This window comes from Truncatella angustata (genome assembly GCF_020726525.1).
Source record: "Truncatella angustata strain MPI-SDFR-AT-0073 chromosome Unknown BKA67scaffold_8, whole genome shotgun sequence".
NCBI lineage: Eukaryota > Fungi > Ascomycota > Sordariomycetes > Amphisphaeriales > Sporocadaceae > Truncatella > Truncatella angustata.
In genome coordinates, this window is record NW_025763388.1 from 2,753,911 (window position 1) to 2,780,988 (window position 27,078).

Here is a 27,078-nt window from a genome sequence, read left to right on the forward strand (position 1 = left end):
AAGGGTCAAGAGTCAGTTTGACAATATAGACACTGTCATCAAAATATCCACCTACCAAGGTCATTATGAAAATTAGTATATATTGAATTAGGGATCCGAGACTAAGAAGAGGACATGAAACCGCTTCATAGGCTGCGGCGCATAAATCCTTGCGCATTCCTAAAGCAGCTTTTCTTTTTGTTGGCAATTACATAATTAACACCTAGTCTAGTGAAGATTCGCCGTGCCCAACGTTACTCTCCACCACTTTCATTCTCAGCGTCATCCCCACCCTTTTCATCGTGCTTCACTTCCTTTGTTTTCCTACAAGATGGAGACACCTTTCGACTTCATCGCCAAACAAAATGCCGAGGATGTAAATATTGCATTTTCCTACTAGGTGATTGACGCTAAACATGAGATCATATCATTTGTCGACAGGCGCCTTGGCTGGAACAAGGCCGGAGAATTTCTAGACTACTTCAATGGCTCGTTTAATCTTAGCATCGCCGCCCGGCATGGCAAAACCCACGAGTGCGCTCTTATTCGCTTCCCAATCCCGGGCAATTTATACGGATCATGATTGAGGGGAAGGTCAAAAACGAGGTTATGATTATGAAATACCTTTCCCAGCATACAACTATCTCGATTCCATGATAGGCGAGGGAAAGGAGGAGCTCTTGTTCCTCTTCAAGCCGCGGAAGGAGCAGTTTATCCGTGCAATGGAGCGGGCAGAAGATGCATCAACCATATCAGCGGGAGAGCAGCGTCTTTCAGCTCGAATGTGGGATTCGTGGGATATCGGGCGTTTCTGGTTCAACCTTGCAGCACGTAGCAGCTTTAATGTGGACGAAGTCTACTGGAAGTGTCTACACAAGGAGGGTTGAGGCGAGGCGGTGCTGGACGAGACAATACTTGCTAAGAAGTGCGAATTCCTGAATCGGAAGAAGAATCAGTTCAATGCGTACTGGGATGAGAAGCGAAGTGACACGCGCTTTGCTATATAACCCTTGCGTAGCAGGATAGAAATGGACACTGTCCTCCTCGTTATGTCTTCTCAGGAGCTACGCCTAGGAGGGCATGATGAATGACTGAAATCTTTACATAGAGCAAAGCAGATGTCACTATCGCAGCGTGAAAGTAAACATAATGCCATGGGATATTGGGGCCGAGCGTTCGAAATTGCGTAGAGGTCCTAAACTAAATAACGAGGCTGCTATATTCCCCGCCAATCACATGTTCGCGCTTTTGATGCTCCTCGTGGGAGATCTCAGCCGGATTGCCTCTTGCGTGGTGTAAGATGTCCTTCATTGAGGCACTATGGTCTGGATTCGGCATCTTTCACCTCTTGCCATTTACATTATTATTCTATAAAGCTACTCAATCGAAGGTACTGTATTGACGACCAACCGTATGGAATCATAAATGATAAGGCAAGTATATCTTCACAGCGTTACATTGGGACTTAGGTGGGTGATTATCAAAGAATCTTTGGTGTTATATGTTCTTTATCTGTGTTAGGGTCGGTAGAGCTCGTGAACGGATAGCAAGCATAGGAGAGGCTTTATTCGAGATATGGGAGAAGTAGGCAGGTGTCGGACCACAAAAAGCCATACCTGTTACAAAATAGAGGATACTTTAGCTATTATGAATGGTTACAAAACCAAACAAACCATTCGCCCAAGTCAATCAGGCTGCTCAAAACAAGATGTTCTATATTGAGACCACCGTCTTCGTATGCCTGCCACGCATCCTACAAACGAAGCCGGAATTCGTTGGAGCATTCGACTCTAAACTACTAAAATGCGAATCGACGTTTTAATATCTGCGGTTGTTGTCGTGTTCAGTATCTTAACTCTCAAATGCGATCAAGTAGCTGACAAATACGCTCGGTGAGCTGCTCAGGAGTAAAAAGCTTCTATTATCTACACATGGAGCACGGAAGTATAGAAGCTAACTATGTCGGTCCTGGTGGTATTTGCTCGTCAAAATTGGGCCATGGGTTCAGTATGAGTCTATGCGACCGATGGATTGTTTGTTCAAGCTCTTGCGATATTGTACCGTGCGCTTTGCAAACGAGTATGAAGTTGGCAGCGAATGGCACCTGTCGGAAGCGCGGAACGCTTACGTGGTGGTAATGATAATTCAAAGAAATGACATTCACTTCCTCGGCATTAGTTGGGACAGGTGCCGTCTTGTAGGCTAATTGGGAAAAGGGCATGGGTTGTGAGTCACTTTTGTCTTATGTATACATTATAACTGGCAAGTACGTATCTTTATGGTCTCAACTACAACAGAGAAGTCTCTATTAGTGGTATCTGTCTATACGTGCCGCGGCCACACCTATGGAATTCCACATGATGTCACTTTGTAATGCCTACTTTCGAACCATTATTGCCCCCCTGATTGAGCCACCCAATAGACCGGGCCACTTGGGTCTCGGAATTTCATGTACCGTATACTCCTTGGCCATCATTCTGGTACGAGGCGTTGCGGGATCCAACATTGGGTCACTGAGAACTGGTCAGCACATGTCTTCATTCCCGGAGTTGATGCTTACTCGCAACCATATACAGCACCATCTGGTGATGTAATTACGGCTTTGACGGTTTCGTATGTTTCGTATTGGTTCTCCTCTGGGGTTTTCTGGGATGGTTCTCCTATGTAGATTACAGGGCGTGGCAGCTCTGCCAAGATCTCGCGCATCGGGAAATTAGGAGTGTTGCTGTATACGATTGACTTGTCGTCGATTAGGGTGAAACCGGCGGCTCCATAATCGCCCACGACTTCGAAGCCGTTTTCACCCAGTACGGTCTTGTCAATGTCTAGGTACAGCGGATCCTGTGCGAACAGACGGACCTGTCTCTTGTGCTTCTCCTCTATGAGCAGTACGAGGCTTCTTGCAAAGATGTGCTGATCCAGACGGCAAAAAAACTCCTCTGACGCATCTGGTGTATCATCCATCTCCATGTCCAGGTCGCCCAAGCCAAAACAGATCATCTTGTCAACTTTCTCGAGAACGGTAGTCTCCGCAACGAATTGTTTCAAAAACTCGTACATCTTGCTCTGCTCGAACTCCTTGGTGCGACATCTGAATGCGTTTGACAGTCTTTGAACGAACTCCGGAGAGCCCTCCTTCTCACAGTCTTGGTTACACGATCCATAGCCAAGAAAGTGATAGGTTTCGAATGCAAATGTTGGGGCCCAAGTGGCGTAGGGCTTGATGAGACTTCGGTAGCCATGGAAACCGACAACAAATTTCCTGTTCTCCGACTTAGTGGTTTATCTCTCAGAAGAAAATCTCTTGACCTTGCGATCATCGTACTTTGGCTTAATTTGTCCCGGATACCTAGTAGCTGCCGTCCGCTCCACCCCGTCGATTCCATGGATAATTACCTCCAAAGGATATGATGCCGCTTGCTTCTCGGCGTCGAGCAGCATTTCCCGGGTCCAGAGAGGCTTTCCCTCGTCGTAGAGCCTCGAGGCTTGTTCCTGAACATCAAGTTCCCTTGAAGTCCATAGGCGAGGATGATAGGGTCTACGAAAGGTAGCGCTCCAGAAATCTTCCAACCTCTCCTTTACGCTCTCGTCGTTCATGATAGTAGGTGCCTTGAGCAACACGACTGTGCGATCATTTGGTAGCGGTTGCTCCTCTCCAGCAGTGGTAGAGCTTTTCTTCTCTTGGGTAGTCATTGTGGAGATTATTCTTGACGTTTATGCTTCTATTACGTATGGGAGTGCGTACGAGTCTTTTGGTGTTTCTGGGTAGAATGAATTGTTTGGGGTTCTTGACATGTCTAGGAGTCATCAAAGTTCTGTTTAAATAGAAACTTAGGAGGAACCGTGATTCACGGGTTGCCAGTTACCGGTCGAGTATTACCTCTGATCCAGACCATGGGTAAGTGATCACTCTGAACCATACACGGCAGTCCATTGTGGTGATATGGGATCGGCCTAAAGAGTGATTCATCTTGCTGTATCTTCTCACCTGAATTTTGCAGCTCATTTATAGTGCTCCTTTGATGCGAAGCAAGTTTTTGCATTCACAAGTGATCGTACATGTTCCTGTTACAATCAAGCTTCTTTAAGCCTTATGTACCTTACATGGTCGTTCAATGGTGACTATAGCGACCAACGCTACCGGGTGGGACCCCTGAAACCTGCATCAAATCAGTGGAAGCCAACGCTAATTGTGGTGCAGCACCACAACCCTTAAAATCAGGTATTACAGCGGTCGTCGAGTTTGTCATTGTCAGTGTCTCAATTGGCGCTCTCCAAGCCGCACAATGGCTTCGCGGCCAATTCACCTTGAGGATGCATCCACAGTACCTAGTCTAGAAACCAACCTCTAAAGACCTGAAAATGCCGACAGCAAAGATGGGACGAATCAGTACTTACGCTCTGTTCGGGTACATGTATCCTTGAACCCAAACTGTTTCGGGCAGGTACCGCAATTTCTACGGTTTCTGGCGAGCCCTGATTTGATTAGGCCCGAACAATTCGTGACTGGAACAGGGGCTTGCCTTACTGCAACACCCCTAACAACTGAAATGGCCATGGAGATCAAATTGCCCGCATCGTTGAAGAAGGACTCCTCTATTGTGATCATCGGCGCTGGAACCTGGGGCACTGCAATTGCTTATCGATTAGCTAAGCGCGGGTACACGAAGGTAACTGTCCTCGACTCGTACGAATTCCCCTCCGCTGTGGCCGCGGGAAATGACGTGAACAAGATTCTGGAAGAAGGTACGGCGATGCGAAGGGTTCTCAGGCCATCTCGCTGACCACTTGCAGCCTATGAGCCACCATCTCAAGATCAGGATGATCGGTCATACGCTTGGGCTGTCATCGAGCACATGGCGACCAAGATTTGGAAAGATGACCCAGTTTACTCAGCTCACTACCACAACACGGGCTTCATCTATGCTGCCGTTGGTGATGACGCTTACGCGAAAGTCAAGGAGTCTTGTGACAAGACACCAGAAATCTATGAACCTTTAGAGGACGCAGCAGCAATCAAGGCTACAGCGCCAGATGGTGTCTTTAAGGGCGACTTTGACGGTTGGCGCGGCTACATTCGAAGAAATACTGCCGGTTGGGTCGAGGCTAGAGACACAATCATCGACACTCACGCCGAAGCTACAAAGATGGGTGTCAAGTTTATATGCGACCCCGTCAAAGGCAAGGTGTTGCGGTTCCTTTACTCCGACGCTGGAGATGTTACCGGCGCGATGACCGCAGACATCGTCAAACATGAAGCGCATACCACAATCCTTGCTGCTGGTGCATCGAGCTCATCTTTACTTGACTTCCAGGATCAGCTTCGCCCTACTGCATGGACTCTGGCGCATGTCGCTCTTACGCAAGAGGAGATACAGTCAGGCGCTTACAATGAGTTGCCCGTCTTGTATGGTGTCGACAAGGGCTTCTTCATTTCGCCTCCGAAGTCCGAATTCGCAGCCGGGACGCCGGAACTGAAAATTTGTAATGAGCATCCTGGATTCATTCACTTAGTCAGCGACGGTATTTCTCGGTTTCCAAAACCGGCAGTGATGCAGCGCCATGCAATACCTTTGCCTGCCGCGGAAGACATGCGCAGTTTCCTCAGAGGCACTCTGCCGCATCTTGCCGACCGGCCTTTGCTTCGTCCACGGCTTTGCTGGGATGCAGATACACCCGATAGACTATTCTTGCTGTCGCGACATCCGCGACACCCGAGTTTGTTCATCGCGGCCGGAGGGTCCGGAAATGGATTCATGTATTCGCCTGCGGTCGGTATGCTGGTCGTCGATCTAATCGAAGGTCAAGTTGAGGACAGGCTGGCGAAGACGCTTGGCTGGCGCCCCGAGACGGCTGAAGAGAGAGACTGGTTTGATGTCCAAGGCCGTTATGGCGGTACTGGAAAAGTTGTCGACTTGAAGGCTTTCAAAGACGATGAATGGACGTCTGGTACTGGTTGATGGGGTTCTACTCGTTGAATCAATATCTGATAAATACTTCTAAAAGTGTTATAGGCTAAGTTTCAGCGCAGCGAGCACATAAGTGAGGATCGATCGATTCTGCCAGTGCGTATATCAGGAGTCATTTAGGAAATCTATGAAGCCATAACTAGATTGAACATCGTGCAACGATGGTCGAAACTCCGCTTGAGAAGTTCAACCTTGGATAACTCAATTTACGGTACCCACTTCGCTCTTGTCAGCACTCTCATGTAGGACCGTTTGGTCATGTTATCTAAGAAAGTCGGATTTTTGACTCATGGGTTGTCGGATAATGTTACTATTTAGGTGGCCCACCGAGCCAGGACGGAGATGAGTCAGTTCAGGCCTTATCGGAGTCCTCCGGTTTTAGAAACCTATAGACTGTTACGATACAAATTTGCATCAACAAATCATAGCCCGGATGGTTTAGTGGTATAATTCTCGCTTAGGGTACACCCAAGCAATTTGCGAGAGGTCCCCGGTTCGATCCCGGGTTCGGGCCCAATCTTTTGATTTTTGGACAATCTGAAGTCCTGAATTCACTTCTGCTTTGTCCTGTTTTTGAGAAATGCATCTTTTTGTCGTTTCGAGCCTGCTACGTCCTGAAGTGGTGCAATTTTAGTGAGCTCATTGCCAATTGATTCATTGTGCGCCCCTAAAATATAGTCTTTCAAGTGCTTTCCAGCTGTTGGTCCGGCATCGGCAGCTGCTGGACCTTGCAGGGAGCCGACGACACGCTTAGGCATCTCAATATTGCAAAAATGGACAGAGCGTACTTGTAATATTCGTTAACGAGAACAAAAACTTACAAAACGTTTACGGGGCATCAAGTAAATCCTGTAGTCATGGCATCAGAAGACACCAAGATCAAAGCACACATCGAAAGCCTGGTGGCTAACAACCTGCCCCGCTCACCCATTTACAATTTCCTGCTCTCAGACGTCCGGATACATGCCGCGACCAAAGGCAACGTCAAGGCCCGCCTCACACTGACCAAAAACCACATCAACTCCGGCGGCGGCATCCATGGCAGCGTCTCTGCGACGATAGTGGACTGGGCTGGCGGCATGGCCATCGCGACCTGGGATCTCCGCGAGAGGACAGGTGTTTCCGTGGACATTCACGTGAGATACTTGAGTTCGGCCAAGGAAGGGGACGAGATTGAGATCGAGGCGGCTGTGGACAAGGTTGGAGGCTCGCTCGCCTTTACCAATATCATCATATCTAAGGTCGTGGATGGCGAAGTGGGGCCGATCGTAGCCAAGGGGACGCATACAAAGTATGTGAAGCAGCGATCGTGATGGGAATGGGCCCTGGCGTATAACGGTTTTTCTTCTTCGTTTTCCTTTCTTCGTTTTCCTTTCTTCGTTTTCCTCTCTTCATTTTTCGGACACGTCGTTTAGACAGTGGGTTTCTCTGGTTAATAGAGCTGTTTTCTTCATCACACGACGGGTTGCCCGCCCGTGGCGAGTGCGCTTACAGCCTTATCCGGGTGGACGAGAAGAGTGTATCTCGGATGCTGAAAATGTGGCCGCTTTGGGTTGTTAACTCGTGAACTCGTGCAGTCCTTGTAGGTTGCGTTCCGTTTTCAAGCGGTAGTCGTGACCAGTGCCCAGCAACTAATCCTAGGCCATCAGGCTAGGGGGTCTAGATGTTCTGTTCCGCAATATTAGACACGTGTATATATCAGGTCAACTCGCGCTTCCTAGATTTGACTTTCGACTGCTCTAGATTCTCGCAAATATAGCCTACCATTAAGCAAGCAAATAAGTGGCTCTCAATAATCTGGGCTGATCCATATGAATCCGAAGTGGCTTCGGACAGGCTGCGATATGATTGGCACACATGACTTCCTATGAACTCTCCTTGGTCTGGTTTGTGTATCCATATAGTGTTGATAACGATACGCCATTGCTTGAGACGCAGCATGCAATTGCCAATTAGGGATGCTAAGCTTGGGCCAGGGATCAAGGTTTTACGAGCCGTGTTGAAAGATGAGGTTATCGGTTGAGCTTGTTCAGTGTGGCTGCAAGGGTGAGGCCCTTTGGTCACACTGGCCATGGTAGAGCGGCGAGTAAGATCCTGCCGCGAACGCCCAAATGTCATGTCGATGCATTGCATCGTCTTGGATATATGATAGTCCACGGACAAGACAAATGCTATTGCGCCCGCGTTTTCCCCCTCCACCTCGGCGCACTCTTCGCAGGAGGTCGCACACTCAACACGCCGCACTGCTCTGCAAATGCACACGCGAACTGTTGACTCCAGGACGAAATATTAGATCCTGTTTACGAGGACTGGGAAGATTTAGCTAATCTCGGGACTTGGAACCCCCACATCGAGGGTTTGCTAGCCAACCAGGCTCTACCGACAGACTTCTGCATTCATGCAAGTAGGGATGGCGCATCACCGGGCCGGTTTCTAAGAACGAGTTAGCATATTACTGTCAGAAATATCATGAGTGTGGAGAACAAAGAGGAGTCGATCCAAGTTTGCTGCTTATAATACAGCGTTGTAAGGCAGTCTAATGGCCGTAAAGCGGGCGGGAACCAAAGATCTGCTCGCCTTGGTACTGCTATGGACACTACCAAGCGACAAAACCAGTCCGCCTGGTACAATTGGACAACTCAGTGCGTCAATCGTGAGTCGAAGTAGCTATTGTGAGAAAATTCAGCTTGTTTTGGAACACTTAAATGCATGCTTTGAAAACCTACGTGATGCGCGTTTGAGCGAGATCCGCTACACTACCGGCGCCTAGTCCACAACAGAACAACACGAGTAAACAAGATGCGAAATTACATATGCAATAACAAGACTGAAAATTGTTAATTTAGTATTGATTCACAAATAGAAAACTTGATTCAATCGGACCACTCAGGTTTAGGAGGACAACGACTGTTTTATAGGGCTCGTCACTAGGTCTGTCATTGAGATGATTCATTACAAACAACCTGACGACGTTTCGGAAATGTTTGATTTCCAGTACTGATGAGTTTTACTCATACCAATCCAGCACATTGATACGTGTACGACAGATATCTAACGTTTATGACGCGTTGATAGTTAAACATATCTAGAAGGGTGGAGGAGGAAGTTACAGGTCATACGCGACGGTTATGAGCACTTTCTTGGAGACGTTCCTTGCACGTCTTCACTGAAGATACAAGGTTATCGCATCGAACGAATGTTATTTGCAGTAATCGTTATATCGCAGGGATATTCAGCTGATCTATTTCAATGTGTCACGACTGCTTCCCGGCTCAGTTGTGAGTGTACTTGCATCGTGGGGTGATTCTTGAATACTTGGCTCCGTGTATAAGTGATTCGACTTAAATTGTGTCGAAGATGTCGAGCTCGAAACACCCTGCATCGTATTCGTGAAAGCAGAGGTAGCACGGTGGAGGCGAGATGGACTGCCCCGGAAAGATGATCCGTCAAACGAGGTGTCATGGTATTGGGAGCTGACCACCTTTTGGCTCTTGTCGCATCTTTACTGGCTCTTATACCTTCCAATTGATACTAAGGACGGTCCAGATCGACCGGTGTAATCAGTGAGACCTTTTTGAATGTCAGCTTGCCCAAAATTATTGGGCAAAATAATGGACTGGCCAGGCTCGCACACGCCTGTGTGACCACACGCAGCTCACGTTTCCAAAGATACTCAAGCCCAAAGACTGTCGATAACGTCTTAATATCGACACAAGATGACAAGCTCTCGGCGGTATGTGTAACTCCACGGCACTCTACGTGTGTGGGCTGTCAACGCATCTTGACCTGTCTGTACCTTGGATGCTGAGCGCCTCCCGCGCTATCCTGGAATTGCGGCATGGATTGGGAAGACATCAGTCAACTGTTGCATGGAAATCGCAAGCAAGCTTTAGACAAGATCTCCCCGCCATGGTGTGATTGATCTCAAGCACTTCCCATAGCCTCTCGATCGAACCAGGTGATCCTCTTGCCAGGAACCCACGATGTTTATGCATACTTGAACATGCAAATCATGGGGAATTTCCTGACAGAATGTTTTTCTAATCTCACATACGGGAGGATACGGCCGTAAATGCTATCATTGTGGACAATGGCATAAGTCGGCTCGGACCGTCGCGATACTACTTCGAACCGAGAGCACTTGTAGTGATGATCACGGCAGGTGAGAGCATTTCAAATGATGACACCAGACATCAAACCCAAACTCGCAAAGACGAGACATGTCGCGGCATCCACCCCTCATGTCATGCAGGTAAATATTTATGGATGTAAAATCATCCGTAGGTAAACTTGTCTTTGACTGTGATCTCCCTTTAGAACATCTAGTGCTCAGTGGATGAGCAAGATCAATCTCTTGGCATAACAGTCTAATGGGTGATGGGATGAAAACCAAAGGCCTTACAAATGAGTATGGTATAAGTCCTAGCGTAAGGCGCCAAACTATCATACCTCAACAGTTCATGCGCGTCACCTATGATTGTTCGGATATTAATGGTGGGTCCAACCAGATCACCTTCCAAATTCTGTTACTGAACAATGCCAGTGAAAATCCCGGGCATAAATGAGTAACATCTGGGGTGGTCATTTCACCGATATCAAAAGACCTTGCCCTTAATGCTAAAGGCTAAGCCAAAATTGATGCCAGCTGGCTCGGGTGTGCCGGGGCACAAAATGTCAGCAATGTACAATGAGGGTCGCAAGATCATGCAATATTTCAAAAAGGACCACGGCGGAATGCCCAGACAAGGGGGATTTTATCCAATCGGTTGTGTGGGCTAGACAATTCCAATTGTCAGATGAAGCATCGGAGAATATCTTCGGTACCATATACCGAGAGTCTATGCAAGGGCATAGACTGGACGCATTGTGCGTCAGATCTCGGGTGGCGTGCGGCAGTTAATCATGCAGCAGTGCACAGTGACTTCAAGCTGTGACACTGATGTTGATGATACTCTCCTGGCTGATCAGCCCGTTCTGCAAATGCATGGTCGAAAACCTGGAATTATGGCAGAAGCATGACGATTCCCCGGAAGATCAGATGAACTCGCAACTTTGTGACACACGGAAGCCGGACCGAAACGCGGTACCCCATGTTACCTGATCGACACAGCTGTCAATCGTGCCGTCAAGATCCCTGAAACGAAGGCGCAGTACAGTAAGATGCAGGTGTCTCGTTTACATGATAGGTACGAGGACGACTGCTCTGCATGAGGATCAACTCATTTCAGAGACATTTTGTGACAAATTGTGGCTTGGTAAATTCCCAAAAGTCTGTCGAAATGTGGCATTTATTGGCAACTTGCCAAGCGTTGCAAATGGCGTTAGGCTGCTCAGCAATCACTTTGTCAGCCGTGATCATTGACGATCCCCTCGAGAATGGCGAGATTTGCGAATCGCGTCCAGTCTCTTGTCACAGCAGCTGCTAGAAGCAAGACCCCGGAAGGAATCCGATACGACTGGCTGGAGCTGGGGACAATAATATTTCGACGTCATTGTCAAAGCGGTGGGGAGGTCAGCAGGAACTCCAAAACTTTAGTACTCGCGTCGAACATGTGGTGGTTGATGCCTGCACCGTGCTGATAATTGTTGAAGCTCAATCTTGGATACACACGAGAACATGGCAGAACCTTCCCCTACGCGCCGCACGACAGTGTCAATTTCGACTGTCGAGGAGGATATTGACAAAGTAAGTGCCCCAATCCTCCAAACGCATTTCTAAGCGAGGTTCCAGGGGCCCTCAAAACAGAAGCGAGTGTCAAGGATTAAAGGCATGACAGGGCAGCCGCAGATCACACGGGACCCAACGCCCATAAAAACCCCACCCACGCTGAAATCTTCCGTTGGCTCGTTCCGAAGGGCCCTGGACTTGCATGATGCAGCATGCAAAATCCTGGAGCCCAGCGTCAATCTTCAACTGGCCTTGTCTGCTTATGGGAAATGCGCACCGCAGAAATCGCCAATGTGGTCTTGACCAAAGCCGGGGCGAGTCTTTTTCAACTACATAGCATGATGGCTATTACCAAAGCGTTGAGTTTGACCCGTTGTCGTTGTAACACAGAGTTGGATCGCGAGCTCGCGTAACAAGAGATAATCATCTTGTCTACCAATCCCGACCTCGTCTGTTTGTTCGCCTGCTTCTCCATGTAGTGCGCGGGTTCCCAAGTATTCATGCGAATTGCCGGTGTTATGTGTCAGTATGGAAATCTTGCGGGCTGTTATTAAAAAATGGTCCACGGGACAATATCGTTGGTCGTTCAAGGTATCGGGTTCATTTATGTGGCAGTAGTCGGGCCCAAGGCACGTGGAGATGCGACACATCCGAGGTGAGACACTGCAATCGACCGCCATAAGAATATGGCGCCTGGCGTATATGCAATATGCAAGATCGTCTGAACTTACCGCGACCTGGTGGCCGCATGGTTGATACGTTCATCTGATGAGCCGGGATTACTGCACAAGACGCACTGCAGTGCAGTCGATTGGATGCTTGAAGTCGGCTTTGGGGAACATTCATTTCCATCTCATCTCCGTTGAGATCCGAGATCAAGTGCAACCCGGAAGACATCGTGAAAACTCCTCACAGAGCCGCGTCCCACACATCGATCTTGACCAATTAGTGACAGATCAATTCCAGAATAGAAACGCTCGATTCGTGGAAGCCCTCTGAACCAAGATGCCAGATTGTGTCTCCGGTATCACATGCATATCATGGCGCCGTTTCTGGATAGTACCTGATAGTGCTTCGATAAATATCGGGGAGTTTTAGCCAATGCCATCTGCTACCGGAGGGGCATTATAGTAATTCTAACGATGGGCTCTGAGTGTCTCATCATTCTGATTGCGAATCCTTTGTAGATATGGCAATTATTTTCGGAGACAAGGTGTTACAGATAGAGTTTTACCCTAGCAGACCGATATAACCTGTTAATGAGTTCGCTTAGTGCCCGGCTGCCCTACTGTAAATGATCTCATTACAGCAATACCACTTTCTCAGGCAATCTGCCCACTGCCGCTAATTGGGGCTTTGATTGAGCATATCGCGCCGATGCATAGACGTGGAAAAGACAAAAACAAATAGAAATAAAAACAAACACAAAAACAAGAAAAAAGTAGCCTAGTATCTCAGTTCGCTCCATACATTTCCGAAGTGCCTATTCCACCGAAGATTTGATACAAGCTAACCGTAGAGTCTTTTGTCACATGCATGCTACAGTACGCATTCAAGGTTCAGCGGTATGTGGGCAATAATAAATGAAATGCCCCAAAGTACTCCATAGTATGCTAAGCGAGCATGCATGCCCTGTGCATGTCAGGGACTTGGAGGCGGGGGCTACGTCAAAATAATCATTGTGCTCCGCCAGACTAGAGGCATGACTGCCCAAGCTTGTACTATGTACAAGTAAAAATAAAACCTGGAATCATCTGGACTCTACCACAGTATGTACGTTGTAAGATCCAATCTGTCAAAGCTATCAACATTCCCTGTCCGGCCATGTTTACGACTGAGACATCACGGCGTCGAACCTATCTGTCAATGTCCCCCAAGTTCTACCGCCTGAAAAGGCTCTCGCCGCTTGCCGGGCGACGAGTGCCGGCTCAAGTGCAAAACGTACCTTAAAGAGTCCAATGAAGCTGTCAGTTAGTCAGTCTAGCTAAGCCATGACTGACTGTTTGGGTTTTCCTGGCGCAAATCTTCGGCAGAGGGGACCACTTTGAAGATTCTGAAACCCGGACCAGGCTCGGATGGCTTTGCCGACGGCGAAGTCGAATTTGGGTTTTCCTGTGCGACAATGGTCGGGGAGGAAGCAGCGTATTCTTGCTGTGTTGGCCTGACTTCAATCACAAGTGGCAAACGAACGCCTCTGAGAATCTCTGAGAGCGCTTCCGCCTCCCTTCTCCCAAATCAACATGCCAGTTGGACATACTTATCTGCTTAAACATGGTACATACTTTCAGTGACAGATGCCTAAGGGCCATTCAGAAAAAACTTGGCCCCCTTGCCAGTGGTGAAAGTGACCTAGGGTCCTTAAGATTGTGAGAGAACTGTGCAATTTCTACCACTCACCGTTATATTGGCCCACGGGGGGCTGCCCGCGCTTACACTTCTGTCTTCGGGACTTCTCAGTGCTATCCATTTCAGTGGAGATTTTCCGTACCACGTACTTGCGTATTAAAAAATTGCTAGGTATCATCGGCCCTGCGAACATATCTACAAAGAGCTTGTCTGCCGCGGGAGCAATTGCGCCTGGCGCATCGAAGAGTGATGAGCCCCAATTGTGGAGCATGCAGCACAATTACACATATCTGGTTGCAAGCAGAGATGCTGTTTAGTGGGCTCTGGTACAGTGGGAAATAATCCAGCACCGAATCATCGGCACACGGTCTAACGTCAGCGTCGTGTTGGCCAGGTTCTAATTAGATGGAAAGAATTGAATGAACGCTGCTTTCCCTTTTGGCATCACTAGAGCCAGAATCAACAGTGAGCTCATGAGCCATCTCCGTTCCCGTCCCGTCGAGCCGCAGGTTGCCCAGGGATTTAGACATTTGCTCAACGTTCGTGTCCGGGGTTAAACAGATGACATGATTCTAGAGGCCAAGAGAACATCTAGGCAAACCATTAGTCTTGCGGCAATGCTAGCATGAATCCCTTCGTCCATCCCGCCCGCCCCTACCTACGCACGGACAATCGACAGGGCCTGCCTCGTCGGTTTACAACGTAGAGACTTGACATGCACAACGACTACTCGAGCAGGGGGCCCCTGACGCTCTTGTGCTGGGAAATATCCCTCCCGGCCGAGCTACTCAGATACCTCAATACCAAGTACCGCAATACGACACTTTCGCAGCTCTTGGAAGTACTATGATGAATCGAAACGCTCCCCGAAGACTCGAAAGATACTCCCCTGTCAACGGCCGTTGGAAAGCTGCGGCGCTTACACACGACCCATTCACAACAGTGGACATCATTTCGTAGCCCCATGCTTGCAACCCAATGTACATAGGTTGGAGATCGTTACCCATCATATCAGGTACACATTCGGCCGGTAGATCTTAACTAGCCTGAGTGCACCGTCATGCTCATCTTGCCCAGGGTATTTGCCTTCTGTCCTGCTATTTACATATCAAGGTAACTAGATATGCTTGGTAGTCTCTAGTGCTCCTGCCAAATCTACTCATATCTCATATTTCAAACTCCATATACCTCCATTCGCAGTCCGTTCAATGTTGCAGCACAAGCGAGGTCTCGGATACTGAAGCTCGAGACTTTGCGTTGCCTGACCTCGGACTTCTGTCCCCCATTGACCAGAGATTTTTCTGGGCAATTCTAACAGCTTCATGCATCGGACCATATTTGATCAGAAGTGCAGCACGGCATTATCACATCAACCACAACCCGAACGATGATACAGCGATCTTCCGTCTAGACACCCGGTAGAACTCTCAAGCGTTCTTCGATTTAATGCTCAATGGGTAGTCAGAGTTAAAGACGCGCTACGTCACAGTGTCAGCCGAATCCACAGAGCAGTCATCAGCTTCTGCAAACCATAATAGTCATCTGAACCTCAAAAACAAGAATGGTTTAGCCGTATATTAGACTCAAACCCGATACTTCAGAACTGCGGCGAACTATACTACATAAGACACGACCATATCCGATTGTACACGCGCCAACACCAGGTGAAATCACGCCAGAAACGCAGTAGTGCAAAGGAAGGTCAATTCCGAGCTTATACCAGACTGAGCCTACGCTACTGTTCGTTACCGAAACCGTCGTGTCACGAGATTGTGACAAGGTGCCTCTCAACTACGACTTGGTGGTTCGATTTTCACGTTACCATTTGCGGGGGAACCAGACAACGCGCTTCAGACAAGTCAGCAGAACAGAGCCTGGTGTATTTGCAGCATTATTAGAGACCTCAGACAGGCATTGCTGGAACCTCACAAGTACCAGTAGTGTCACAATCAGTCGCAGGGGGGGCTTTACCCCTGGTCACGTCAGTCAACCTCTGGACCCCACTCGCCCGAGAACAGCAACAGTCAGCCATATGCGTACCTGAGCATAAGAACTCTACGCGGTACTCGAGCTCTACCAGCTACGGCACACCGACTTGGAATAGTCGGACCTCTTCCAGCATTGCCACCCCCGGAAGCCTCCACAGCTACATGCTTGTAACTAATCATACCCCTTCAACGTCAAGCACCCCTCTTGCAACCAATTATCACTATTTTCTTCTCCATTGCGGAACCCGCGAAACTATCTTCTTGACTTCTGCTCTTGCGACTCTGCGTCAAGCTTCAGCATTCAACATCGTCTCAAGCGTCTACAAGATTTTGGCGCACCGGTGAGCATCCTCTAACTAGCATTTGCTACAGCCCTTTCGAGAGAGGTGGTGGCTAGTCGATGGTCACTCGGCACCGTCTCTGTCGAATGAAGATAAGGACCCGTAAGCTTCAAGTTAAACTGCTGTGCTTCAAGAGGATGGCCGGTTACTAGATTGTCTCTTGACATAACGACCGGGCTCTATTGAAAGTCAGATCAACTGGTACTTGAAGTTACAGGCATCGAGCCGACGTTAGTTTGTGGACTAGTCTCTGCTGTCGCGAGTCTGGCGGGTTTCGTTTGACAGCTTGAAGAGGCTTTGTGGGAGCACACACCAACTTCGATAGTGTGCATAGACTCGACGACAAAGCACAATACTCGTTGACGAGTTCACCAGAACGACACGAGTCACAAACAACTTCGGCCAAGAGACGGTCACAATCCTTCAGGGTGCTCGAGCGCAAGGTCTCTGACTGACAGACGCGTGGGACTACAAAGAAAGTAAATTTGCGCAGGGAGTGAATGGTCAAACTCGACCCATGGTGTGAACCCTCGCAACATCAGAAAGCACCGTTGGGCCATCGTCGCGACGATTCAGTCGAGGAGAAGACCATCAAGGACATTCCCGGCGAACTACATGTCAACACTGTGGTCAGGCTTGGTGAGGTTAAGGTGGAATCTACTTTTCAACAAGCACCTTCCCGCTTCACAGAAGATATCTCGCATCATAACCCACTTGGCCATCTCAACTACAGGAGCACCTTCCTCCAGTTAGAGTTTGGCAGCAGTGTGGCTCCACAAACTAAGCCTTCTTGACAGCTCCCTAGGCCTTCCCTAGCAGCGACCACACCTCAGCGTTGCCGGACCGTATCAAGTAAACTTTGTCAATTTGTGGAAAGACCCTCATCCTCACTGCGACAGCTGGGTACACTGGCCGACCTAGGCGTTACCTGCTCTGTCGACTTCTTAAAGCTGCCGACACTGAGAACTTTTAAAGGTGAGTTCAAAGGCAACCGTTCCTTCTCCTTGATCTCTCAAATCTACCTGGTCCAAGCCCAATTATATAACTTCCAACTCCCTCGCGAATCCAATCATGAATTCATCGTGGCTGGGAACTGTTCCTAATTGCATACTAACAATGGACGAGTTGGCATACACAGACGCTGACCCTCTGCAAGACCTTGCATTTACCGCCATTGCAGAGCAGCCGGACGGCTCTTTCGCCTATCTCGACATGAATTATCCAATACAACAAGGCGTTGGCTGGACCCCGCCTCCATACAACCGGACGCCTCAGAATGTCCCTACGTACGTACTCTTCAGACACTCGACCCTGAACATGGCGCTCACCTCTACGTTAGGTCTCGATATGAGCATTATAACTTGCATATAATTCAACATCCAAAAGACGGGAAAGTGGCAATTGGCAAAGAAAAAGGTCAGTCCCTCATGCCACATGTCATGACAGTCTCATATGGTTACTAATGCGCAAGTAGATCGCAAACCGCTCGACCCACCCCCCTGGTTCAATTAAGTGTTGGCGGCGGACCAGATGCCTCAACATATCTGCAAAGTGAGTACGCACAGGTTCGGAGATGCAAGGGTACCGAGATGGGATCGCTGACGTCGTAAGCAGGTCCTTATACGATGGTACTGGCGTACCTCGAAGCAGCTGGCGAAAACAGTTCCAATCGTGGAAGCACCAGAACAGTAGGGTCGAACTTGATGGGAACGACCGCATCCTCGTTACACCGAGTAAAGGACATGAAGAATAATGATATTGCGGCCTTTGTCTTCCCTGATTTGGCTGTCAAAGTGGAAGGAAAATTCAGGCTTCGGTTTGTCCTCATGGTTATGGAGGAGCCTTCTCTTTCCTCGACCGGAGAATGGTCGGGAGAGTGGCTTACGATTACGGACTGCTATTCGGATGTCTTTACAGTACACACCGCTCGATCTTTCCCTGGAATGGCAGAATCGACACCTTTGACGAGAATGTTCGCAGACCAGGGCATACGATTGCGACTTCGCAAGGACTCGCGGCAGTTGACAACGAAGAAACACAATTCCAATGCGGCGAGTCGCCTGGGGGATAAGCGACCTCTATCCCGCGACGGGGAAGAGGTAGCACAGAAAGATAGCGAGTTCCCGATTGCAGCGCTTAGGAGGCCGGTCGCAAGCTCGAGTCGAACTAACTCCGAACAGCAGCAACCCTTTCCCGGAGGTTCGGACGCCAAAAGACAACGTCATGCTTCTGCTGGACAGCATCCCTTTCCCGTACGTCAGACTGTGCCCAGTACGATGTCTTACGGCTACCCTAACATGGGACCGCTTCCAACGCACCCAAGTCCATTCTTCACGACGGGCGTGTCTGACAATTCGCTATACGCTTCGGCCTACCAACCTCGGGATTCATTTGGCTCGAGTGGCCCTGGAAGAATTGACCCTCAGATATCGACATACTCTGGAGAGATGTTTAATTATCCAGGCAGCCAGCCATCGGCCAATCCCTATTCCTTCCCACCAAGCGGGGCTTCTGCCCACGTGCAGCACCAACCACATAATGTGTATGGAGTTTCCCATGAGCCGCAGCTTCCTGGCATCAACCGCAACTGGAACCCCGGTAGCGCTCAGCTTAACATGTCACCTCATGTCGAGTCTCAAGCAGGCCAGACTCCAGTCAGTAGTAGCAATGGGTCACCTCGCGACATGAGCTATACCCACACAGCACCCCACCATCAAACAGCCTACATACAACAACCAGCTGGACCATACGACCAGGGTCTTACAAGAAACTATGGCATTTCGACGCCTGTTACTTCAACTATACCCAATGACGTCCTACCGAACGATCTTCCGAGTTATCCGGATGACTTCAAGCCAACAGCACACGGAGCCTGAAGGCTACAAACACCTCTTTTCTTTTTCATTTTTCCTTCTAGACATTTTCTTTTTGTTGCAACAGTTTCACCATACACTTGTTATAATGCCGAGTCGGTGCTAGCGTCGACAAATGCGCGATGAGGCATATCACCATTCACTTCTTTATAACACCATGATTCGGTTTAATTTGTACACTCTACACTTCCATCCTTGCGTGTATTCACATTCACCAGCGAGCGAAGATCATCTCGTTTTCCAGGTTATAACAGCCGTTTCGTTATTGGTTGCAGTAAGACGGCACGGATTGGACACGTTCTGGATTTGCGGAAGTCAGAAAAGAAAGAGAAAAAAAAAGAAACACTTCGCAAGTTTAGGCGATATACAAGCATTCTTTGGAATGGGGAAACCTTGCATTGAAGGCGTCGGACTGGTCTAGAGAAACGTCGGCGTTGGGGCATAGAAAGGTGTGGGAAAATAAGCACTCAACGTGCTGATAGGGTGGCATGGATTGTGGTTTAGGATCTCATTTGTCTTGCTTTTCGGTTGCGACCACGATACCCCCAGACAAAACGGTTGAAAGCGCACTTGTGAGAGTGCTCAGTCCCGCCGCCCCAGTGTAACCCAAAACTTCATTTCGCCAAGACTGAATACTTTGAATGTATTGGTTGTACACGAGGAGGATCATGTGGGAACTTATCATAGATATAATAGAATTCGCAGCAACACTGCACTTCAGAAAGTAATTGAATTTTTCTATCATATCCTGCTATCAATTATCGTCCTTTAATTCTCAACCCATCTCACCCGAGCTATGCTGTTTCAAGTTCCGAGCCCGCAAGATCAGTAATGCAGACCTCTTTCTTGCATGTCATTTGAATGGCCTGTGGCTTGGATCGGTAACCACTCATGCCTGCTCTACCAGTCTATATCTTGCGCAGCAGCTGGCTAAATGAGACTAATGTTTGTGTGACACTTATGACTGGAGGATTCCTCTTTCATCTATGTAGAACGATGTGTATTAGTCCATTGTGTATAGAAAATACTTAGTCCAAATTCCACAGTCATCTCACCCTCATGTCACGTTCATTTCATTGCTGTAGGATGGCTGTAGCTGCTTGTTCTTTGCTATTGTGCTATCCAAACATCAAGGTGGCGCTTTGAATTTGAGGACTAGGTTGCCATATCATTATATTTTCAATCTGCATGCATCGCAATATTCAAGACTTTTGTAGCTCCAAGTAATATAGGTATTGATTATGCTCCTCACTTGGCCAGTGGGCAGATCAAAGCCTGGTTCGATGCCTAAAGATGCTGTCAATGATCCAGGAAACGACAAAAAATGGCAGTCGGAATCACCCGTGATGGCACGCACAATGCACGTCATGCTTTGCCGAACTGTCTGTCCTCACTTGGGCATGCTATGGTACACTATCAGTAGCTCCAACGGCCTTGTGTATAAATAGCGTTGGAGCTCGAGATATTATTAGATCGACTATGCACGTGCGAAAGACTTTCTGTGGTTATATAGAGAATAGTGCTTCATGATCAGTACTGCAACATAATTTTGCTTCACTAGGCAAGAAACCAACCGCTTTGTATGCGGAGTTCTACGCCACCTGTGACGATTGTAGACCTGATCTGCCCGAGCAGTGATAAACTTCTGACGTACAAAATCTGCCGCTAACCCCTGAACGTAGACGAACTGGCACTCGGTAAATGCCTCGCGGATAATTCTCACATTACCACACCGCTCTGATACGAAGTGATGAAAGCTCCACAAGCTCTATTTAAGGTTACTTTCACAGATAGAAATTACTTGAAGTCTAGGTCATTTGCGGTACGTAGGACAAACACGTCAGCCACCATTGTGTATCGAAATCGTATCCTAACATGGGAAATTACTTATGCTAGTTATGACAGAAAAAAAGTTTAAACCCAGAGACCTAACCTTAGACAAGTCAAATGAGATACACCAACCACCTCCATCGGCTCATTGTCAGGTGACAATCCTTTTACGAAATCGTCAAGGTCCGCCGCTACATACCTTGATATGAGGAACAGCCTGGACCTGTGCCTGGCCTGCTGGAACTGGTGGGGTGGACGTCTGTCAATATCATAGAACACCCCACAAGTTCCGTCTTGCTTGACAACACGGTACGCCAATCTTGAGTGTCTCTTGGCGCATCTTTACAACCAGGTAAGGCTCGACTAATCGTCGCTCGGGCTTGCTTGGAAGTTCCTCTTAATGAACGCTAGGAACAGGACCAAAGAAAGGAGAGCCGAAAAGGGGCATAGAAATTCCTTTTTTGGGACTGCCATTCCAAAACTGGACAGCCGAGTTCCCAAAAAGAGATGTAAATAACCTATGCCTCATAGATGCCCGCATGTCTCTTGCACACTCCCGTTTCCCTATGGTCATGTTTATCGTCCATTGCCTGATAGAGAATAAGATATTTAAGGATGCTGATTACATTGCAACATATTTTAATCATGTGTCATGGTTGGCTAAGAAACCCACCGTATTTTAAGCCAAGCTTTCTATGGCCCAGGTTGTATCGATAGCCCTGACAGTTCAGAATATGGAGATAGCAATGATGCATATTTGTCTAATCCTTGCGAATGAATACAGGATCCTTAAAGGACAAATTTCCAAAAAGGTAAACCAGCTGTAACATACAAGCAGACGCAGGCCAGCAATAATGTGATATCACGCGGGCTGCACACGCACAAGCGGTCACGTTTACAGCAAGGCACTCGGCGCGGTCACAATACGCGCGTAGTGCTTTGCTTTTTTGTGAGAGTATTCTTCTTTCTTTCAATTATTCAATGCACTGTGCCAGCCTTTGCGTAATTGTTTACGGCGCTTGACTTATTTGGAGAGTTCTATTTAGCCATTTTGGCTTGGTGCTTGGCTGTAATCACTACTTTGTATAACAGGTGAAGTTATAGGGAGGGGGTCATTGTGACTAGACTAGGGGCAACATGAGAAGATCCCAAGTGTGGGGCGTCTGCGAGCCGTCGTCACATCGCTCCAAGTTCGCTTCCATCGTCCTTGGGCACAAAACCAATAATATGTTGGAGATCTTGAATCGTTTCTGTCATCCCACTCGACTTCAGGGGGGGCGACGCTGCCGCTTTTGGAATTCGCCTGTAGGCAGATGGGCTCCACGCAAGCTTTTTGGTTTAGCTGCACTGTTTTTGGGGAGCATGGCTACCACCGTAGCATCTTGGCTACATGGTAGCTATCAAGTCCATCCAATGTACCGTAGCATTACTGGTCTGGCGATGCAGCCCCTGGGTCTTCGGAATATTACCGACCCTCGCCTAAAGCTGCCCCCCGGTCATTCCACAGCCAAGTTCAATCTCACGGTCGAGCAATCTTGATGATCGCGGTTGGGAAAGGTAAACGTCTCATCCGGCCCCATCATTCTCGCGTCAGTTTTATTTCTTAGCCAATTTTCCCATGTCACATCACAGATGGATTGACGTTGCTATTAATCTCCGTTGACTCGTCGATATGGTGGTGTTCAGTAAAAGACAGCACTTGGCGGGTCTCAAAAAAACGGCTAAATGGCATTTCGGGGTATCCGCTGCTGTTTTTCCAACCCTCCACGACTGGGATTGGGGACTCTCACTGGCTTCTCGAAGGCTTTGCTCGTATGAACACCTGGACACTGCGTTTCATAGATCGCCCCACGCTTACATACTTCCTCACATTGTCAATGCTGTTTCGGACGTTCACAAGGATGTCCACGAACAGGATGCGACAGGGTCATTGTACCCTGCCCAGTCCGGCAAGCCGCCGAGGAGGGAACCTATATCATTCGGGGCTTCTGCACCAGGTCACGGATGTTGTGACCTGTTATCGAGTCAATGGTAGTACTTGTTCAAGCCGACCAGGACCTGGGCTGGTGAGACCTTGTCAGCATTGAAAGCCTGTGAGTACTTTGACCCTAGCAAATCGTACCTTTGACAGCCTGTCAATATCTCATCTTTCCCTATTTGGTAGCATTATAGTTCCGCGTGCCGACATAAATTCCCCGTCGAACCAGTCAGTGCGACAATGTGATGCCTGTCATAGGCGGTGAGTTTCAAGGAATTCCTCAATGCGATGTGTCTAGGTGTGTATATAGCACGTTTGATCTTGTAGAATGGGACTAGTACGCGGAGATGCGGCTCTGTCTTCCAGCATTTGGAGGCTTCTCTTAACCCTAAGTCACAGCCCGCTGTGGTCAATGTTACCACCTGGCTCTTTACATGTCCTATTCGAGACCAAGACATTGAGGGGCTAGGTCAAGAATGTCTGCGTTTGGTTTTGGCAGCTAGGTACCCGACATCCAAGCCCTGGTAGGTAGGAACAAGCGTGAAGTGCATAGGAACCTGGTGGCTATGCATGACAGGTACAGCTGCAGCGTCACCTCAGAATGACACAAGTTCAAGCGCGGATGTCCAGTCGTTATTGACGTTACCTTGCGCTCAGGTAGCAACCCGAAGCTTAGGAGTGGTCGCTTGCCATCAAATGGTTATGTCTTTTGACCACGTGGCGACCAAACTCATTTGCGGAAGCCGCGAGCTACGCTCCCGTGTCCGTATAGAAATGCTATCTGCAAGGTGTCAAAACTAACCAGTCAACATGCACTGAAGGGACTTACGTGCAATGTTGAATGTTTCCTTCCGAGTATGTGGTACGTGTGATCAAAGGGTGCAACTTGTCCGGGAAAAAGCCAGGCGGTACAATGGAGTTGGTGTGATAGGAGCTAGGACTGGGCTTGAGCTGTACCTCGAACTAAGAATTGAGCACCTCGCAACCATTTAAACCTTCCAGATATGATTAGTGCAACTTGTCTATTGCCCTTGAGCGGCAGAAAATTCTGGCATCCTTGATCATATGGAATGGTTTACCACAAGCACACTTCTTGATCAGCGCTCTCTGGTTAAGGATTGAATTCCCGGGGAAAAAAATTCAGCCAGCTACAAGGTTCACCGTGAATCCAGCTCTAGACATTCTCTTACCGACATAGTCATTGCGTATGGCTCTGGCGAGGATGACCATTCTCATGACTGCAGCACAGTGGACTAGCAGTGTCGACGGCCACAATGTCGATTTTCATTAGTGTACTGCTGGACTTATGGCTGACATCATTGATTCCCTAAGAATCAGCACACAAATCTTGTCGCATGAATAGATGTTTGCGCTGACACGAGCTCCTCAAAACTTAAAAACACTAAGCATTTGTTTGTGAGATTATGCAAGAAACGAAACCTTCAAGCCAGGGAATACTGAGGGCTAAAAATAAGATCGCGCGGCGCCAAGTCCCATCACTTGCGAAGGGATGTTTCTTTTTACTTCTGATTCGGCCAATGGCAGGACAGTTCAAAGCCTAAAGCGGAATGCCCGCATACCTGCGACCCTGCGACTCTGTGACAAATATTACAGTATACTATCGAGACGTGGAATCCGGTGGACATAGCCTGTTTTGGAAATACAGGAACCATCGCATTGACAATACTAGGGTAAGTAACCCTCGCTGCGAGAAAACTCAAGCCGACGTTTCTCTCTCTCAACTCTCACAAAACAGTGGATGACTGTTGACTGGAGTGATGGCTGTTAGGCGCCTAACCTTGGTTTAGTTACTAGGTAAGCCTCTAACAGTTGCGTTGTAAATACTCCCAGACAAGGACGAATATGCATAAGAATTCGCAAACCGCCCTTTGAACGTGTCACTAATATCGCTTCGTTGATTCCCAATGATGCGAATTGCAAAATCGGGTTCACATAGAGCTTTGAGCATTGGAAACAGTGCCGATGCACGGGAAAGCTTGCATTGAGTGTTGTGCCGTTCGATCCGAAAAGCGAGATACGATCTTCAATGACGCGGATTACCCTATTATGTCAGGTCCCCACGTGTCGCGGGCTCGGGTCTCATTCAGCCAAGTTTTCTGCTTTTTTCTTTTGTTTTGATGGCTCGAGAATTTCCGTTTCAGAAACGACTTTCCAGTACTGCTATCAGTAGTTGACAACTTTGAGCACCTTTATACTATCACCACCATAACAACCTTTGAAACATCTACATTACAAAGTGCTGCTAAGATAGCATCAGTAACTGACGGGAAGCCGCAGATCTCCCCAGCCACTAAGTCGCTTGGCTACATTAGGTCGTTACGTCACCAATAGCCGTTACAACCTACGGCTTTATGATTAGGTGTCTTTGGTAGCCAGTCTCGGAAGATCTCAAAGTGTAATCTTGGCAATCATGGTTGGGAAGCATACCGTATTTGCTGCCAATGGGCGGAATGGCCAAGCGTATAATACCGGTCACGAACAAGGGGATGGTCAACGGCAGCCAAACAATCGGCGCCCACGCGACCTGGAGAGAGGTGTGAGCCACTATAGCCCAGATAAAACCGGGCGGCCACGTCCGAGGATATTCCAATTTCAGGACTTGGCGCACACAGCACTCGAAGACAGCCGGAGAGAACAACTGAAGGAGACGCTTTTACGAAACATCGATCGCCATGGTCTGGAGAAATTTCGAAAGAGCGATGCAGAGCTCCAGGCCATTAAGAAAAGGAAAGTCAGGGCGTTCTATGAGCGACAGAACGAAAAGTTGAACGACTGGCTAGAGGTCGACGCCGTGGTTATGGCCGTCGCTGATGATGTTCTCGAATCGATGGATCCCGATCCCGATCATGACGGAGACTTGGAGCGGAGGGGTGCGCTGCAGCATATGCACGGCAACATCGCAGAGTTTCTACCAGAGGAAGAGAAGCAGGATCGCGCGAAAGCCGCAAAGAAGGCAAAGTGGGCTATCAACATCAACGTCATTGCCAATATCCTCCTGCTTATTGGAAAGATCGTGGCTGTTTTCTCGACCGGTTCACTTTCCTTGGTAGCTTCGCTCGTCGACTCGGCTCTTGACCTACTCTGCACACTGATTATCTGGACGACAAATAAACTCGTTGGCTGGCGCATCGGTGCGCTGAAGAAGCGGTTTCCGGTTGGTCGGCGCCGTCTCGAGCCAATTGGTATTCTTGTCTTCTCAATCATCATGGTCATCTCCTTCATGCAGATCTTGAAAGAGTCTGTCGAGAAGATCATGCCGTTACAGGGAGAACCCGAGAAACTGCCCGCCACAGCCATCGGAGCCATGGTGGCCACAATTGTCATCAAGGGAATTATTGGCATAGGCTGTTACCCCATCAAGACTACTCAGGTTCAGGCACTGTTTCAGGATTGCAAGACGGATGTTTTCTTCAATACCCTTTCTTTGCTGTTCCCGTTCATCGGCGAGAAAGCAAACGTATGGTGGCTTGATGTAAGTGCGACCGTCGAAGTTGCGTGATTGATAGCTGATCAAATACAGCCTGCTGGTGCTGGTCTTCTGTCCCTGTTCATCATCTATGATTGGGGCCACACCTGCTTCGAGAACGTTACTCGGTTGTCCGGAGAGGCGGTCGATACCTGTACTTATCAGAAGCTGATGTTCCTCGCATACCGCTTCTCGCCTGTTGTGGCCGGCTTCAAGAACGTGACGGCATACCACTGTGGCGACGGAGTTTGGGTGGAATATGACCTACTAATGGACGAGAAGACAAGCCTACGATCCAGCCACGATGTCGCCGAGACTCTTCAATATTGCGCCGAAGGCCTTCATGAGGTTGATCGTGCTTTTGTATCGGTAGACTACTCCTCTAGTGGACCAGCTGGCCACGCCGAAGATGCAGAGAGGAATAATTAGTCTGGCAGTACACAGGCATTTTGATGGCCTAGAAGCACTGGATCTCCACATTAAAACCCCATAAGCGCTTCCTCCCATGACACTTGTCGAGTCACGTATTCGGTGACGTATTTTTGCTGGCGAGCCATGAAGCGGCCCTCGATTCGTGTGGATTTGCACGTCGGGCCATGGAACTCACGACGCATAGACT

General features: G+C 48.5%; 6 protein-coding genes and 1 non-coding gene across 7 annotated transcripts; 6 read left to right on the top strand and 1 right to left on the bottom strand.

Annotated features, from left to right (window-relative positions):
* Window positions 1-246: 246 nt before the first annotated feature.
* On the top strand, window positions 247-1,073 carry BKA67DRAFT_579712 (uncharacterized protein). Its single transcript, XM_046103785.1, has one exon. It carries the CDS (start codon window positions 633-635, stop codon window positions 864-866), a length of 234 nt encoding a protein of 77 aa, XP_045954670.1. The 5' UTR covers window positions 247-632; the 3' UTR covers window positions 867-1,073.
* A 1,283-nt stretch (window positions 1,074-2,356) lies between these two features.
* On the bottom strand, window positions 2,357-3,672 carry BKA67DRAFT_662879 (uncharacterized protein; the record flags this gene model as incomplete). Its single annotated transcript, XM_046108088.1, has 3 exons — window positions 2,357-2,492; window positions 2,540-3,241; window positions 3,305-3,672. The coding sequence occupies 3 exons, from the start codon at window positions 3,670-3,672 to the stop codon at window positions 2,357-2,359; spliced, it is 1,206 nt and encodes a 401-aa protein (XP_045954671.1).
* A 579-nt stretch (window positions 3,673-4,251) lies between these two features.
* BKA67DRAFT_579713 (fructosyl amine:oxygen oxidoreductase) lies at window positions 4,252-6,312 on the top strand. Its single transcript, XM_046103786.1, has 2 exons — window positions 4,252-4,725; window positions 4,774-6,312. The coding sequence occupies exons 1-2, from the start codon at window positions 4,530-4,532 to the stop codon at window positions 5,937-5,939; spliced, it is 1,362 nt and encodes a 453-aa protein (XP_045954672.1). The 5' UTR covers window positions 4,252-4,529; the 3' UTR covers window positions 5,940-6,312.
* Window positions 6,313-6,375: 63 nt separating this feature from the next.
* Window positions 6,376-6,462, top strand: BKA67DRAFT_t139. The gene has a single exon. It is a non-coding gene; the product is annotated as a tRNA-Pro (tRNA).
* Window positions 6,437-7,344, top strand: BKA67DRAFT_579716 (HotDog domain-containing protein). Its single transcript, XM_046103787.1, has one exon. The coding sequence runs from the start codon at window positions 6,806-6,808 to the stop codon at window positions 7,259-7,261; it is 456 nt and encodes a 151-aa protein (XP_045954673.1). The 5' UTR covers window positions 6,437-6,805; the 3' UTR covers window positions 7,262-7,344.
* A 10,144-nt stretch (window positions 7,345-17,488) lies between these two features.
* On the top strand, window positions 17,489-19,420 carry BKA67DRAFT_409148 (velvet factor-domain-containing protein). The gene is made up of 4 exons (XM_046096734.1): window positions 17,489-17,577; window positions 17,631-17,707; window positions 17,766-17,846; window positions 17,906-19,420. The coding sequence occupies exons 3-4, from the start codon at window positions 17,822-17,824 to the stop codon at window positions 19,165-19,167; spliced, it is 1,287 nt and encodes a 428-aa protein (XP_045954674.1). The 5' UTR covers window positions 17,489-17,577; window positions 17,631-17,707; window positions 17,766-17,821; the 3' UTR covers window positions 19,168-19,420.
* Window positions 19,421-25,403: 5,983 nt separating this feature from the next.
* On the top strand, window positions 25,404-26,888 carry BKA67DRAFT_523300 (uncharacterized protein; the record flags this gene model as incomplete). The annotated part of the gene is made up of 2 exons (XM_046098450.1): window positions 25,404-26,465; window positions 26,514-26,888. 2 exons carry the CDS (start codon window positions 25,404-25,406, stop codon window positions 26,886-26,888), a joined length of 1,437 nt encoding a protein of 478 aa, XP_045954675.1.
* Window positions 26,889-27,078: the final 190 nt, after the last annotated feature.